The sequence below is a fragment of the Tachysurus vachellii genome, chromosome 6 (assembly GCF_030014155.1).
Source record: "Tachysurus vachellii isolate PV-2020 chromosome 6, HZAU_Pvac_v1, whole genome shotgun sequence".
NCBI lineage: Eukaryota > Metazoa > Chordata > Actinopteri > Siluriformes > Bagridae > Tachysurus > Tachysurus vachellii.
The window spans coordinates 7,019,502-7,036,985 of record NC_083465.1 but is presented as its reverse complement, the minus strand read 5'-3'; the positions used below and the strand labels follow the sequence as shown (position 1 = coordinate 7,036,985).

General features: G+C 38.8%; 2 protein-coding genes across 2 annotated transcripts; both read right to left on the bottom strand.

Annotated features, from left to right (window-relative positions):
* Positions 1-3,433: 3,433 nt before the first annotated feature.
* Positions 3,434-6,230, bottom strand: fbxo5 (F-box protein 5). The gene is made up of 5 exons (XM_060871341.1): positions 5,972-6,230; positions 4,573-5,212; positions 4,390-4,480; positions 4,122-4,301; positions 3,434-3,974 (listed from the first exon to the last, which is right to left on the bottom strand). Exons 2-5 carry the CDS (start codon positions 5,178-5,180, stop codon positions 3,720-3,722), a joined length of 1,134 nt encoding a protein of 377 aa, XP_060727324.1. The 5' UTR covers positions 5,181-5,212; positions 5,972-6,230; the 3' UTR covers positions 3,434-3,719.
* A 2,964-nt stretch (positions 6,231-9,194) lies between these two features.
* On the bottom strand, positions 9,195-16,822 carry mtrf1l (mitochondrial translational release factor 1-like). Its single transcript, XM_060871935.1, has 7 exons — positions 16,274-16,822; positions 16,112-16,191; positions 14,679-14,862; positions 14,413-14,576; positions 14,130-14,247; positions 13,711-13,847; positions 9,195-9,455 (listed from the first exon to the last, which is right to left on the bottom strand). Exons 1-7 carry the CDS (start codon positions 16,704-16,706, stop codon positions 9,258-9,260), a joined length of 1,314 nt encoding a protein of 437 aa, XP_060727918.1. The 5' UTR covers positions 16,707-16,822; the 3' UTR covers positions 9,195-9,257.
* Positions 16,823-17,484: the final 662 nt, after the last annotated feature.

Sequence of the window (17,484 nt, the reverse complement as noted above, 5' to 3'; positions counted from 1 at the left end):
GTGAAGTTAAGAATTTGTCCCACTGAAACACTGAGTAACACTGAGTGGAGTTGTGAATCATTGAATGTACTCAGCCTTTGGGTATGTAAAAGGTACATTTTTAACAGGCCTCAACTGTGTATATATCATGTATTTAAATGTATGTGGGTATATATATATATATGTGAATATATTCCCCCAATATTGTTTTGCTTACTCTTATGGTCTGCACTAAATGGCTAATGAAAAGAAAAATCGTATGAAAACCCAGAGAAAGACTAATGCTGTAAAAAAAAAAAAAGTGGACTGAGGATCCATATGCAAGTTTAATCAAATCAATGGGTCTGCAAAATGCACAAAAATGGGCCTTGTTTCTCACAATAGTTGCAAACATTTATTTCTAAATCATTTGTACAAGCATTTACGTTTTAAGATCAAAGGTAAATCCCATCATTTCAGAAGATCTTTCATGTCATACTCCTGCTCCTGAATGAGCAAATTAAAGGATAGTTAAATGTAACTATTGCAAACCTTGTCTGATTGGCTTCAAATCACGAGGTACTGCAATTTTATATACAGATTGTGTTGCTAAGTATAAATAGTTAAATGTATTTTTTAACTGATATTTTTTAATACATTTAATTATTTGAGCAAGAACACTGACTGACTGATAATTGACACCTAGTATGTCTCAAGCTGCAATATTTAAGGTTTACTATTTCCAACATGCCATCAAGGTCACACAGACATGCATGTCATATACAGAAGTATAACAAAATAACTCACTTCTACCCTAAGATAGACTTTTGTGACATTTACTTGACATTTACTTTGTGTCTTTTCAGCTTTTTTTTGGAGTTTTGAGTTCATCAACAAATTCAAATGAGTAATTCTTTCTAGACTCTACTAGTAGATTCTAGTGTTTCTTTCCCCTCAGAAACACTGCAGTTAGCTTAGCATGAGAAATGGACTATTGTTTCTGTTAAAAACTATAAATGCAGCTGTGCAAATGCTGGTCCAACTGAACATTTTTGTATGATTTGGTCTATGGCAACATTTACACACTGAAACATTTACTAAAAGATTGATATGTGAGGTCCACTGTCCATAATTCCTACATCGTGTAACGTGGCAGATCAGGGCCATAACAACTGCCACAAGGCTTAGAGTAACATCAACCAAAAGACAAATCCAAAGTAATGGGCACAGAGAATAAATGTAATCCAAGATGGTTAAACACTAATAAGGCAAGACAAAGTCAATTGCCTTGATGTCTGCTTTATATGTTTGTCACAGAAAAACAGCATAACTAACAAGGAAAAATTCAAAATGTGGAGGAGGATGCCATCTGCTGTCATGGTGGTGAATTTCCCATGACTGGTCTAACCATAACTCTGCACCTCTGTTCAAATACTGTAGGTGCAAAAGAGCAAAGCAAACAGTGTTTTAAATTTTTTTTTTTTAAATCCTTCCTCCCATCCTTTTATTTTCTGAACCTCTCACCCAACACACAGACTTTTGCCTACCCCAAGGAACTCAAGGCACAAAGTTGCTTACAACCTGGACAGGGTCTCAATCCACTGCAAGACATAGAATTTAATTAAGAGATACCAATCAGCCTAGAAAACATCACTTTGGATTGAGGAAGGAAACCAGAGTACCTGGAGGAATGAAACGGGAAGATGTGCAGACAGGGTGGGTGTGTAAATCAAACCCCCATCCCCCAAACTAGTTGCACAGATCAGGAATAAAATCAAAACCTCCCAGCTAATATTGTTTAGGTCCCCCTTCTGACATCAAAGCAGCTCTGACCCATTGCGGCATGGACTCCACACAACCTCTGAAGGTGTGCTGTAGTATCTGGCCAAAAAAAAAAAAAAATATTCCATTAATTTTGGTAAGTAACAAGATACTGTCTTCATCGGTCAGACTTGTTTGTTCAGTACAATTGGGTAGAACAGGATGATTGGAGGCCAAGTGAACACCATTCTTGAACAGTTTTCACAATGTCACTACTTTATCCTGCTGAAAACTACTGACGTTTGGGAATATCATGGCCAACCACTTTATGTAAGAATCAAACCTGGCCACCTTCTTTCATTTCTCCACGATCCAGCTCCAGTGGTCAGGTGGCCATTTGCAAGCAATTTCGGTGGTGGACAGGGGTCGACATGGGCACTTTGAACTAAGAAGCTTTATACATCGCAAACCGCAATACACTGTACAGCATCTCCTTGTACGTCACTTTGTGCTACAGTTGCTTTTCTGTGGGATTAGACCAGACTGGCTATTCTTTGCTCCACACTCTTCAATGATCCTGTCACTGTTTCACCACATGTCCTTACTTGGGTCACTTTGGGAATGTACTGTCCAGTGCTTACCATTACCATCTGAAAGGACCTGCTGATTTGGAGATGCTGTGACCCAGTTGTCTAAGCATCACAATTTGTTCCTGATCACAGTCACTCAGATCTTTATGCTTGCCCATTTTTCCTGCTTCCACCACATCGCCTTTGAGAACTGATTGTTCACTTGCCACTGTAACAAAATAATCAATCTCTTCACCTCAGTTTTTATTTTATAGCTGATCAATGTCAATGTGTATAGGTACCCAAAGTGTACAATAAATTATATACAAATTCATGTTTCTTCTATACAAATGTTTTGAGAGAATTAATACTGTAGGATGTTTTGTCAGTTATTAAAATAAGAGCATTCAAAATACAATATACAATACTTGATTATAGTTTTATATAAGTAATGAAAATATTGATGTACTGTTACAAGCTACAGTATGATACCAAACAAAGGAAGGATCTTCCCCTACAGATCTTACATTAGTGAAATTATGTCAAAGGTGGTAAAAATGTGGTGTTTTCTGCTGTTGGATATTATAATCATAATCTTGTTTGCAATTATTAGCTTTTCTAATTTTTGTGCACAGAACATGCAGGAGAACATATAGCTGGAAAAGGTTTGAGCATTATTCATGTGACTGCTTTAATTCTTCCTTCTGTTCAGATTAGAATTATAGTTTGATATTCATGATGAGAAAAAGTTTTCACCAAAATATCCTTAGCATTATCTAGCCAATAAACATGCAAATTACTCTTAAGTCTGGTTAGATCTATGAGATTGGATTCACTGCAGAAGATCCTTTCATTTGGGTAAGTGGCGAGGTAGGGTATCCATCAAACAGAATTGGATATTTGTAAGCCAAGTCAAAACTTTGAGCTCAGTCATGTTTCCGAAACCCTTCCTGAACAATTTTTGCAGTGTCACTACTTGAACCTGCCGAGAGACCACTGACATTTAGGAATACCATTGTCATTCATAAAAGGGTGTACTTTGTCTGCAACAATAATTCACTGGTTTCTCCACCAATAACAAGGCAAAAATCTTTTTTTTTTTAAAAAAAAATATATAGGACTCTTTATTTAGCCATGTAAATATTTACAGTTTTTTTTAACAAGGCACACAGTCATTTCATTAATACAATCACAATTATAAAAGCCAATAAAATTTTCTAGTGGAGAAGGCTGTTCAGTCTTCCCTTTCGTTTTTTTTTTGGCATTCAATTCTTTATAAACATGTGCAAGGACCACAGACAAAGTGACCTACATCGCGCAACAAAGGAAACTGATATAAAAATTCCACATTGTAAAACTATCATAAAAGATTTTTCTAGCAATAAAGATTTCTTTTAAATGTGCAAATAGTTTTTCTTGAGTAAGTGAAACTCAGAGGCGTCGGATACTGCGTTTGCTCCGAGTGGAACCTGCTAAAGGGACGGACTGGCAGTGTGGCGAAGCCTTTATTATGCCACGCTGGCATTGGGTGGAACCGTGGAACGCTGACTGGCACAGAGAGCAGAAGTCAAAAGCACAGCTAGCCCGCAAACACACCGCCCTTTTCATGGCAGCATCATACCGCGCAGGAGAACCGCAAAGACGGCAACTTCGCAAAGCCTCGTGCCTTTTGAGGGATTTAGTAGCCTAAGAGAAAAAAAACGGCTTGTTACAAAAAAGCTGTTATACCCACTGTAAAACTCATCCTTGAAACAATTTGATTTCATGACTAAATTATGTACAATGTGATGTATAAAAATGACAAACCTCAAACACACAAGAACTCCTGCTTACCTCATGAAACTCTGTAAAGCGACTTGGCTTGGTGGAAGTTCTCGATTCATCTGTTTGGCTGTTGCTCTTCTTTGTGGCTTTGTGCCCTGGTGTTGAGGAAGCTACAGACTGCAGGCAAGAAAACACCACCCTGCTAAGGCCAAAGTCTCTGCTTAAAGACCCTGTCGACCTTCCCGAATCCTGCACCCAAAACGAGAGTTCAAGTGAGATGAGACAAGTCTGGAAAATAATCATGTTTGACTGATTCATCAAGAACAAATCTCCTTACCCTTAACATTTGCTCTGCTGCTCTGCACCTCTGAACAACCTTCGTGTCTTGGTGAAGGATTTTCCGCCATGTCTTACTCACTTTTGTACAGCTGTGGAAGTAAAATTTTCAGTCAGTACAGCTTATTTATTTGTTAATTTTTTTTCTTAGGGTTAAATTATGTATAAGGCAGAAAAGACCTACCTTATCAAGTCACAATCCCCGAGTAGGCCCAGGATCCTGGTAAGGATGTGCTTCATGTCTTTTTTCAACAGACCAGACAAAATGTCCACGTAGTCCCGGCCCATCTTTGAGCCGATGACGTTATGGATTCCATAGCACTTAGCTAGCTTATTAATGACAGTCCAGTCATAGCTTTGACTTTTCTTGTAGGTTTTCGCCAACTGCCTGCATACCTCCTGCTGGAACTTCAGCACAGGAAGGCAAGTTGCTTTAGAGTCAGAATGACCTGGAGACAGTCTGCATTCCTTTTCATCCGTGCATTTCTCTGGAGTGTCTGTACAATGTGTGTCCCCATCAAAGTGCTCGAGTTGACTGTTGTGAAGGGAGAGATAGCCGCTGTCTTCTGCAAGACTGGAGCTGCTCAGGAGAACCTCGTCATCAGACAGCAGCACATCTACAGAACCTGGCTTTTCCTTGTAGTTCTCCTTGTTATGAGGCCCTTTAGGGTCGTTTTCCAGATGCGGGGAGGAGATGGATGAAGGCAGGCAGGACGATGGCGCGCTTTGCTTCAGTCCTTTTAACTCTTCAGCTTTGTCTTCTGGAGCTCTGCTGCGGGTCAAACACTTCATAGCGATGCCTTTACCCTTTGGTCAGCACAAAACTAGAAAGCAATAAAGACACAGAATACTTGAATATCACTTTAACTAAAAGAAAATAAACATGGCAAACAAATATCACGAGAAACAAACACAGTTGTTTAACTAACAATAATAACGGGCTGCAGAAACTAGTCACTTTTATATTGAACTCGGTTTGTTTTTGCTACTAAATCAGAGAGTACAAACTACCCATCAATGTAAAAAAAACTAACTAACTAATAATTATATTTACTAGCTAACATGCAGAAAACGTAGGTCTGTAGCAAAGACGTTAACAAAACATTACTTAAACCTCGAATAAGATTAGAAAGACAAGTTCCTTGTGATTGTAACTATGGCTGTTTTTTTAGCAGCTCCCAAAATAAACATTAATTCATTTTGTATATTTATTTAGATGATGTTTTAGTTTGCGCGCCTAAGAAGGCTAACGTAGTGTAGCCACATCACTGAGCTAGCTGTTGCCCTGCTGGACCAGTTAAAAGGCTAACATTGAGCATTAGCTTCGTGTTTAATGGCGGGATTTTAGCCAAGAACAAGAGCAAAGCTTCTAATTAGAGTCTCAAAATATTAAACATTAGCGTCACTTCATATGTATATATAAACTTATATAAATAACACTAAAGTCTTGTTGCTGTGGACACGTTAGTGAACTGTATGTCGTGGTTTAACTAGCCGGCCTCATCTTATCAGTGTTCAGTCGCCGTTAATGCACTAATGTACAGTGTGAAGCATAAGCCAACAAAATAAGTAGTATATCTTACCTCTAAAATAACGCTCCAGGGTTTTTATGCAAGCTGTAAAAACATATACGCTGTTCTGGCGCGGATTACTGTACTCTAACTCAACATAGTCGATTTACGCGGTCAAATCCGGACACCACTAACTAATGAAAGCAGAGGGAAAAAGCGCCAGTTATTACATAGTTTGAATTTCGCGTCAAAAAACGCGCAAACCAATCAAAACGCAACAAAGTACCTTTAACCGCCATATAGCCAATTGGAGCTTTCGGCGATACGTGCACGCGCTCCGCTCCAACTTGCACAAGACTCGCACGCGCTCCGCTCCGCTCCAACTTGCACAAGACGCGCACGCGCTCCGCTCCAAATTTACAAGACCCGCCCTCCTAAACTGCTTTTGGCTAATAAGCTCGTTCTCACAAGGAGTTCTCCAATTGGAGTCTTTCACTCGCCAGATTTTGGATCCGTCTAAACTACTCGTGGCGAAAGAGTTGGGATTTGCCTTAATTATGGTAGTAAAAAAAAATTGTGAAAGTGACGTGACATACGGCTAAGTATGGTGACCCATACTCAGAATTTGTTCTCTGCGCGTTTAACCCATCCAAAGTGCACACAGCAGTGAACACACACACAGCAGTGAACACACACACAGCAGTGAACACACACAGCAGTGAACACTAGCTCAAGGGCACCTCAGTCATGGCCAGCCCGAGACCATTAGGAGACTCTAACCATTAGGCCACGACTTTTGTGTGTGTGTGTTTATATAAACGATTTATTTCTTCTGATTAAGGAATACGTATTTAGTTCTATATAGCTTTGCAACTATATCCTGGTATCATCTAACTTTTATTTATTTTTATATATATATATACAAAAGTATTCATACCCACTGAACTTTTCCACATTTTGACATGTTACAACCACAAAGAAAAATGTATTTTATTGGGATTTTATGAAATAGACCGAAAGAAAGTGGCACATAACTGTGAAGTGGAATGAAAATTATAAATGGTGTTCAAAATTTTTTTTTTTGCTTCAAATAAATATCTGAAAAGTGTTGTGTGCATTTGTATCCAGCCCCATTTACTCTGATACCCCTAACTAAAATCCAGTAAAACTTACTGCCTTCAGAAGTCACCTAATTAGTAAATAGAGTGCACCTGTGTGTAATTTAATCTCAGTATAAATACAGCTGTTCTGTGAAGCCCTCAGAAGTGTGTTAGAGAACATTAGTGAACAAACAGCATCTTGAAGACCATAGAACACACCAGACAGGTCAGGGATAAAGTTGTGGAGAAGTTTAAAGCAGGGTTAGGTTATAAATATAATATCCCAAGCCTTGAACATCTCATGGAGCACTGTACAATCCATTATCTGGAAATGGAAAGAGTGTGGCACACCTGCAAGCCTACAAAGACATGGCCGTCCACCTAAACTGTCAGGCCGTGCAAGGAGAGCATTAATCAGAGAAGCAGCCAAGAGGCCCATGGTAACTATGGAGGAGCTGCAGAGATCTACAGCTCAGGTGGGAGAATCTGTCCACAGGACAACTATTAGTCGTGCACTCCACAAATCTGGTCTTTATGGAAGAGTGGCAAGAAGAAAGCCATTGTTGAAAGAAAGCAATAAGAAATCCTGATTGCAGTTTGTGACAAGCCATGTGGGGGACACAGCAAGCATGTGGAAGAAGGTGCTCTGGACAGATGAGACCAAAAATGAACCTTTTGGCCAAAATTCAAAACATTGTGTGGTGGAAACCGAACACTGCACATCACCCTGAACACACCATCCCCACCATGAAACATGGTGGTGGCAGCATCATGTTGTGGAGATGCTTTTCTTCAGCAAGGACAGGGAAGCTGGTCAGAGTTGGTGGGAAGATGGATGGAGCCAAACACAGGGCAATCTTAGATGAAAATGTGTTAGAGTCTGCAAAAGACTTGAGACTGGGGCAGAGGTTCACCTTCCAGCTAGACAATGGCCCTAAACATACTACCAGAGCTACAATGGAATATTCATATGTTAGAATGGCCCTGTCAAAGTCCAGAACTATATCCAATCTGTGGCGAGACTTGAAAATCGCTGTTCACAGATGCTCTCCATCCAATCTGACTGAGCTTGAGGTATTTTGCAAAGAAAAATGGGCAAAAATTTCACTCTCTAGATGTGCAAAGCTAGTAGAGACATACCCCAAAAGACTTGTAACTGTAATTGCAGCGAAAGGTGGTTCTACAAAGTATTGACTCAGTGGGGCTGAATACAAATGCACGCCACACTTCTCAGATATTTATTTGTAAAAAAAATTGACACCATTTATCATTTTCCTTCCACTTCATAATTATGTAATACATTTTTGTGGAAAAAGTTCAGTGGATATGAATACTTTTGCAAGGCACTGTAAAATCAAGGCTACAAAACCATGTTTTATGTATTAAACCATGAACTAACTATCTTTTCTATAGTGAACTACAGGGGACTCTTCTTAAACAGTTGGAGCTCTAAAAGTCATTTACAGATGTTTTAAATATCCTTCTGCTATTGTTACACTTACAGAGACAGACTTGCATGAGAGTTAAGACCCATTACTAAGGTATTTCACACCTCAAGATGGAATGTAGAAAGTGCTTGATAAAGGTTTCTCTGCTTAGAATAGGATTCTCAATGTTTCCAACACCTTGTAACAAAACTACAGACTAGCCAAAGGGGTATATTCCATAGGGTCACCGTATCCAGTGCCATTTAGTCTAATACTTAACATGACAAAAGACAGATCCCATGACCACAACCCTGGGCCTGTTTGTGATCTGTTTTACTCAATCTGAAACATTTTGCTGAACCAGAATTACTGGATTTATATGACGCTTTGGCCGCTTGCTTCTGTTTTTGGTGGTAGACATATATGATTAATATATGAATAAAGATAGCACACAGATTTAAAATATAGTAATCCAATACATTAATCTACTAGTAATCTAGAATCTGGGAAATCAAGTCTTTCCAGATTTAAATTTTCAGGAATTTTCATCCTGACTTCAGTTCCTTCAGGCTTTTTATTTCGAAACCTTTGGAAGGATTTAGAACGTCAGGGTTTAGAGTTGTCAGTGCCATCCTTTAGAGATTTTGTTGAAATCAGTGCAGATATGTAGGACAGAATTTAAAAAGGAATATCTGTTCAGTATTGGTGTCCTGTTAAAAAAAATCCGTTAGCAAAACTCAGAGAACTGTGACTGACACGGTCAAACAATACATTTAAAAGAAAGTATTTATTCGGTATTTTAAATTAATGTCATATAACTCTTGATCTCAGTCATTGACCTTCAACAATGTCCATGAGGGTTTCCTGTTCTGAAAACTGCTGCAGAGACACACTCATCTCGTCCAGCAGCTCCTCCCCTAATAAAAATCCCTGTACGTCATGCACAGTTTTTCCAATCCGATGGTCGGTGACCCGATCTTGTGCAAAGTTGTAAGTCCGTATTTTTTCTGATCTGCCTTTGGTGCCGATCTGTTACAACAAAGAGGTGAAGATGTATAGATTTGGGAAAAGTTAATATTTTTGTTTATTACTACAATTTGATCTGTTCTGAAGAATAACACACATATGCAATGGATATGTTTGTGACATACAAAATGCAAATATTTCAGATTTATACATGATTGCTTTTATGCTCTCTGTTCTGTTACTTTAAACATTTCTTTTAATCCCTACTGAGGCTTAATGCCATGTTGGGAAATTCAACCTGAGCTCAGGCCTGATGTACATTTCTGTGCGTCACTTTCTGGAAAGTTTGCGTCCAGATGTTTCCTATCCCTGTCTGCCAACATAATTGTGCATAATGCCATCATGTGCACTAGGGGGCAGTGTCGCGTGTACAGTACATATCCAGACAACAAATCAAAAGAAAGTCGGACTCATCATTTTAGCTGATAATGTGCTGCAGAATCTAACACTTACAGTGTCGCACGAAAGTTTGGACACCCCAGGTAAAAATTTGTATTAATGTGCATAAAGAAGCCAAGAAAAGATGGAAAAATCTCCAAAAGGCATCAAATTACAGATTAGACATTCAAAGGCATCAAATTACAGATTAATATGTCAAAAAAGTTAGATTTTATTTCCATCATTTACACTTTCAAAATAACAGGAAAAAAAATGGTGTCTAAGAATGTCTAATTTGTAATTTGATGCCTTTTGAATGTCTAATCTGTAATTTGATGCCTTTTGGAGATTTTTCCATCTTTTCTTGGCTTCTTTATGCACATTAATACAAATTTTTACCTGGGGTGCCCAAACTTTTGAGCCCCACTTTAAAAAATAATTGATGTTTAAACTGCCTATTGTTCTTCAAAATAATCCTTCAGGTCTTGCAAATTCTTTGCTTTTCCAACATCTGCGGCATATTTGACCCCTTTCCAACAGAGCATCTGGATTTGAGATTAATCTTTTCATACAGAGGACAACTGAGGGTTTTTTACTACAAAAGTGGCAAACATTCACTGATGCTCATGAAAGCAACACGATACATTAGGATCTAAGGGGTGCAAACTTTTGCACAGCACCATTAGTGTAAATTCATATTTTGTTTTAAGATCTATTTTTCATTTAATTCTACCCTTCAGAAGCTCCACAAGATATTTACGTTTCATAGAAAACAAATTTATTCTGATTATCCTGATAAGTTTATACTCACTGGCTCTTAATGTGACCTTTTGAACATCAGTGAATGTCTGCACCTTTTTCTGAGGTGGAAATTATACATGACTCATCACAGTTAGCTGGCAAGCAGAAATGAAGACATCACTCCAAGCTCTGAGCTCCTTTAAGTAAATTGAATGCAGCATACTATGAAAAGTTCTGTTGAAGCAAAAAGTACTATTGTCACAGGACAATTTTTAAATTGGTCCTTATGTACACACCTCTTTCACCAACAAATCCTTAAACTGCTCGGTTGAGCTTTTGTGTGTTTAGATTTAGCCAATAAGAATAATTGTTTAGGGGTCTTATTGCTAGGGCTTAGAGTTTAAATACATAAATTAATAAAAAAAATCCTTGGCAGATCCACCATAAGTAATTAGAATTATTTCTAAAAATAATAATAATAAACTAGATTTGTAAAGTTTGTCGCGACAAACTTTGATGTTGGCTTTGACGCGGCAAGTATTCGCAAAGGCCGGTGCTTTTTGGAGGCAAGTGGACATAAGGGTCAGTGTTACTTTTGGAGGCAAGTGGACAGAAAGATAGGGTGCCAAAACATTTGCAGGCAAGTGGAGACGAGCATGTGATTTCATCTGAATACTCCTGAGGAAGTTCCCCTCATTGGGCTAAGTGTTTTGATATGTCACATGTTCATGTTGTGCTAATTTTTGATTTTCACATGACATCACGTGACGTCTTCAGAATACCTGCGGGGCAGTTCCCCTCATTGTGCTGAGTGTTTTGATATAATCACATGCCCATGTTGTGCAAATTTTTTTTATTTTGCGTATTTTGGGGGCGGGGCTGCGGCACAACCGAAAGGCCAGTCGGTACACCAATTTAAAAGTTTGTTCAGAGTATCACCCTAAAGGAGCTGGCCGAGTTTGGTGTAGATAGTTGCCGAGTTATAAACCTCCAAAATTTTATACATATTTGTCTAAGCTTAAATAGGAAAACAGAATGTTGGCTTCTACAAAGCCAACATAATATATATATATATATATATATATATATATATATATATATATATATATATAGCATAACAGCCATATATATGCCATATATATGTTATTTCATCATAGGTACACTTCAACTATGAGAGACAAAATGAGGGGGAAAAAATCCAGAAAATCATATTTTTATCAGCCTGATTTTTAAAGAATTTATTTGCAGATTATGGTGGAAAATAAGTATTTAGTCAATAACAAAAGTTCATCTGAATACTTTATATACCCTTTGTTGGCAATGACAGAGGTCAAACATTATCTGTAAGTCTCCACAAGGTTTTTACATACTGTTGCTGGTAGTTTGGCCCATTCCTCCATGCAGATCTCCTCTAGAGCATACATGTTTTGGGGCTGTCACTGGGCAACACGGATTTTCAGCTCCCTCCAAAGATTTTCTATGGGGTTGAGATCTGGAGACTGGCTAGGCCACTCCAGGACCTTGAAATGCTTCTTACAAAGCCACTCCTTCATTGCCCAGGCGGTGTGTTTGGGATCATTGTCATGCTGAAAGACCCAGCCACGTTTCATCTTCAATGCCCTTGCTGATGGAAGGAGGTTTTCACTCAAAATCTCACGGTACATGGCCCCATTCATTCTTTCCTTTACATGGATCTGTCGTCCTGGTCCCTTTGCAGAAAAAGAGAGGTTTCCACCCCCATGCTTCACAGTAGGTATGGTGTTCTTTGGATGCAACTCAGCATTCTTTCTCCTCCAAACTCAAGAAGTTGAGTTTTTACCAAAAAGTTCCTCTTCTGGATCATCCAAATGCTCTCTGGCAAACTTCAGATGGGCAGCGACATGTACTGGCTTAAGCAGGGGGACACGTCTGGAACTGCAGGATTTTGATTCCCTGGCGGCGTAGTGTTTTACTGATGGTAGCCTTTGTTACTTTGGTCCCAGCTCTTTGCAGGTCATTCACTAAGTCCACCCCACATGGTTCTGGGATTTTTGCTCACCGTTCTTGTGATCATTTTGACCCCACGGGGTGAGATCTTGTGTGGAGCCCCAGATAGAGGGAGATTATCAGTGGTCTTGTATGTCTTCCATTTTCTAATAATTTCTCCCACAGTTGATTTCTTCACACCAAGCTGCTTACCTATTGCAGATTCAGTCTTCCCAGCCTGGTGCAGGTCTACAATTTTGTTTCTGGTGTCCTTTGACAGCTCTTTGGTCTTGGCCATAGTGGAGTTTGGAGTCTGACTGTTTGAGGTTGTGGACAGGTGTCTTTTATAATAATAACGAATTCAAACAGGTGCCATTAATACAGGTAACAAGTGGAGGACAGAGGAGCCTCTTAAAGAAGTTACAGGTCTGTGAGAGCCAGAAATCTTGCTTTTTTTGTAGGTGACCAAATACTTATTTTCCACCATAATTTGCAAATAAATTCTTTAAAAATCAGACAATGTGATTTTCTGGATTTTTCTCTCTCTCATGTTTGAAGTGTACCTATGATGAAAATTACAGGCCTCTTTCATCTTTTTAAGTGGGAGAACTTGCACAATTGGTGGCTGACTAAATACTTTTTTGCCCCACTGTATATATATACATACACACACTAATCACATTTAGAAAATATTTGAAAAAATATCAGAGTCGAGTCATTTCAATCTGTTCAGTTGATTCAATATTCACTAATTCATTCAGATGTCTTTACCCATGTTTTCTGCTGCACGCTTTGCCTAAAAGGATTCAGCCCAATCATGTAGCCATCTAAGACAGACAACATACAACTCAAAGTGTAAAATAATCTTGTTTTTCACAAAATGCTTGCATGTCTTGTACGAGTTCAGCAACCAGATTCACATGCAGTCCAACATGGAGTACTACTGTAAGCATCGATAAACAAAACTTTCCAGCACTTCTTCAATTCATGGACGTTTATTAAAAATATTAAAAAAAAATTATAACAAATAGTCTTTTTGGAAATTCTGAAATTGATTATGAATATCTAAATATGGAAATATAGTGCTTTGGTTTACACATTTTACGTTTGTGGCACTGATCAATAATGACTATGAAGATTGAATCATTTGTGAACAAACATATTTGAAGTGTACCTGGAGTTTGCGGGCCTGGTATCTCTTGCTTGTCTCCTCTTCCAGTTTTGCACTATAGAGCTTGGCCCTCAACACCTTCATGGCCTTCTCTTTGTTTTTGATCTGAGATCGCTCCTGCTGACACTCAGACACCGTGCCTGCAATTCCAACAACATTTACCTTCAATATTCAAGATTTTTATATTTGCAATGAAAAGAAAACTTGACCTATTCCTCCTTAGACTGTGCAGATAACAAAAAAAGTCTAAATTTAAGAAAAAAAGAATCAATAGAAAATAATAATAAAAAAGAGAAGTAATAGACTATGATGTTCAACATGTTGCATGATGTGCCAGTTCCAGAAAGAGCAACTCACTGCACACAACTGCCAGAATTATTTGAAGAGCTCCATCATATAAAAAAGGTTAAAGAATAATTGACCTGTTGGTAAATGGACGATCCTTACAGCACTATCAGTTGTGTTAACATGTTGTCCTCCAGCTCCGCTGGCTCTTTTTGTTTCAATCCTCAGGTCTTTGGGGTTAATAGTAAAAGAGATCTGGGAAAGTAAACAAGAAAAAAAAAAAAACAGTACCTTTATATCGAGCCATAAGAAAAAAATATGTCCTCATACAATCATTTTCTTTTTCTCATTTTCTTTGCTGGCTGTTTAGGGGCATTGATTAGTTAATAATATATACAGTATGTGCTATGTTCATCACACCTCTGCAGGCTGTGGCAATACTGCCACCGTCATAGTGCTGGTGTGCATTCGGCCCTGTTTTTCTGTCTTCGGGACTCTCTGGACTCGATGGACGCCTGCTTCAAACTTCATCTTTTTATAGCTCAGTGGGCCACTGATGCTGGCTGAGGCATGTCGTACACCCCCTGAGTTCAACAAGCAAATGCATTAGGGTGCACTTATTCATAACTCACTCATAACTTATTCATAGCTCACAATAATACTACATTGAATTAACAAAGACAGACTTAGATCACTTGGCATGTATTCCAGCATGTCAAAGCCCCAGCCGTGGAAAGCAGCATAATTCTGATACATGTCAAATATCTCTGCTGTAAAAAGCATGGCCTCTTGACCTCCAACCCCAGCAGTGACCTCTAGGACTAGATCGCTCATGTCTGCTTCTTCCTCAGGGATGAGAAGAGAGAGAATCTATATGAAGCAAAAAAAAAAACAACCCATGATTGATTTTTGTAGCTTTTTCCTGAAGCACGGATTTGTGGATCTACCTGTTAGTACGGTGGCCGAGAAGTGCAAAACAAATGAACAAATCCGAAAACAAACGAACAAATCCGAAAACACATTAACAAATCTGAAACACACTAACAAAAACCCGAAAACACTAACAAAAACCCGAAAACACAACGACAAGTTAGCAACCCGGAAACGGTAGTGTATCGTTTTTGAATGGAAACTTACCGATCATTTGACAAGACACCTGTCACTCAAGATATACAGGTATGGAATCTTATGTGTAAAGTTCTCCGTTTAAATATAAGAAAATAACAGAATTAATCCATTCCGTCCATCCATTCCAAATTTTCCCTGCAGCAGACTGTTGTACTTCCTGTATACCTTGAGTGACAGGTGACCTGTTCCAATCACAAACTATACCAACCTCTTCCGGGTTGTATGAAATGTCGTTGTGTTTTCTGATTTGTTAATTTGTTTCGTGCACCGATTCAGACAACCCGGAAGCGGTAGGTATAGTTTGTGAATGGAAACTTACCGATCATTGGACAAGACACCTGTCATTAAAGATATACAGGTGAATGAAAGGTGTCTCGTCCAACGATGGTAAGTTTCCATTCACAAACTATACCAACCGCTTCCGGGTTGTCTGACTTGTTAATTTGTTTTGGGATTTGTTAATGTGTTAATGTATTTTCGGATTTGTTAATTTGTTTTCGGATTTGTTAATGTGTTTTCGGATTTGTTAATGTGTTTTGGGATTTGTTAATTTGTTTTGCACTTCTCGGCCACCGTATGTTAGTCATGAGACGGTTGTCTGCACTAGTGCTCAGATCACTAAAACTGGTCAGTTAAAGCTGGCGTGTTTCCATTCTTAAATTTTCACTTTCAGTAAGTCTTCCTGTCAGCTCGAGCCAGTCTGGCCATTCTACTATGAGCTCTCTCATGACATTTCTTGACCCACATAATATCTTTTGCACTGCACAGTTCTGTGCAAACGCTAAATAATCTAAAATGTGAAAGCACCCGAAGATCATCAGTTTCTGAAATACTCAAGCTAATGCAAGCACATCAAGACCCTTAAATCACATTTTCCCTGTTGTGATGTTTGATGTGAACATTAAATGACTAGATTAGCTGGTCGGATAACTGCATTAAGGTTTTGCTGCAAAAATATTTGTAATCTGTTTGTGATATAAAGTGGACCTACCGTTTGTTTTATTTCTTGCATGGCTGCCAGACAGTGCTCCCTTTCTGCCTCTGCAAGCTCGCGCATGTCAGGGTCATTTTCTGTAAACATAAGTGACATCCAGCAGGTAAGCATCACTTCACCTGGCACTTACAACCAAAATACCTGAAGGTCCATTTCTACCTTTTAGTAATGACTCGGTCTCGTCAAAATCCTTCTGTTTTGATTCCAGCTCCTTGATTTTTTGGACCAGAGGTGCTAAAGCAGTCCCTTTTGCCCTTTTTGCTCTCACCTCCTCATCGTCTGTTTGTGCGCGTGCGGAATTGACAGCCCTCATACACTCGTTATACTCCGTTTCCTGTGACCTTAGGTAGTCCTGCAGGGATTTCCTGTTAAACATCTCATCCGCAGTCATGATCTTTGTGACCATTGCGGAGTTTGTTGTATGGATGTTTCTGTGGCATCTCGAGGTTTGGTAAACAGGAGCTGCACGTGCACGGCTGGGAGTCAGGATCCTGAGCTCGTGCTTAGACAAAGTCCTAATTCCTGGCTTCTTGTACTTTCCTATTGAATTAAACCTGAGCAGCTGCTTAGTGAAACAGGCCACAGCCATCATGGGAATGTTTTTACTGCTTATGCTACATGTCAGAACCTTAACAACCCCTAACTAACCTACCACGCTTTCAGTACGACAACAATCGGGTCATGCTCTTACTTCCTGGTTAACGTATTTCAAAATAAAAGTCTCTGTTTTACCGGGGTTAATAACTTTTTTTTATGGTACTACTTTTCTTTTACCTAAGAACAAAAAATGACAGCAGAATTTGAGTCTCTGTTAATAACCTTTCTGCAATATTTTTTATTCTTTCGTATTATTTTCGGCGTTGTTATTATTAGTGAATTTTCCCATTCATTAAACAAAAATGAAGCACTAAACAAACAGCTCTTTAATAGATGTTTTTTTGTGTGTTCGAGCAGGAAAAAGTGCAGAGCAGGTTTTACTCTAGGGAAAAGCAGTGATTTATTTATTCAGTCAGTTTGTTTGGCAGGGAGAAGATGCAGAGCACACGGTATATTTCGTATGATAGCGGCTCAGTTCTGATCTCAGGTCTGTGTGGAGTATCACGTTTTCTCTGCGTTCCTCGACTTCTCCTGCTTTCTCTCAGGAAGGTGGGTTGTTTATAATAAACTGCACTTAGCTGTAAATGAGTGTGGGAATGAGACTGTGCATGATACCCTGCAATGTGATGGACAGACTACCGTTTTAATTTATTGGATGACCTTCAATAACATTGCTGTTAAAACACACACACACACACACACATTATGTGAGAATGATCAGTTTTGCAACACACACACATGTTTTGCATGTCATATTTGGTCAGTGGTGTTTT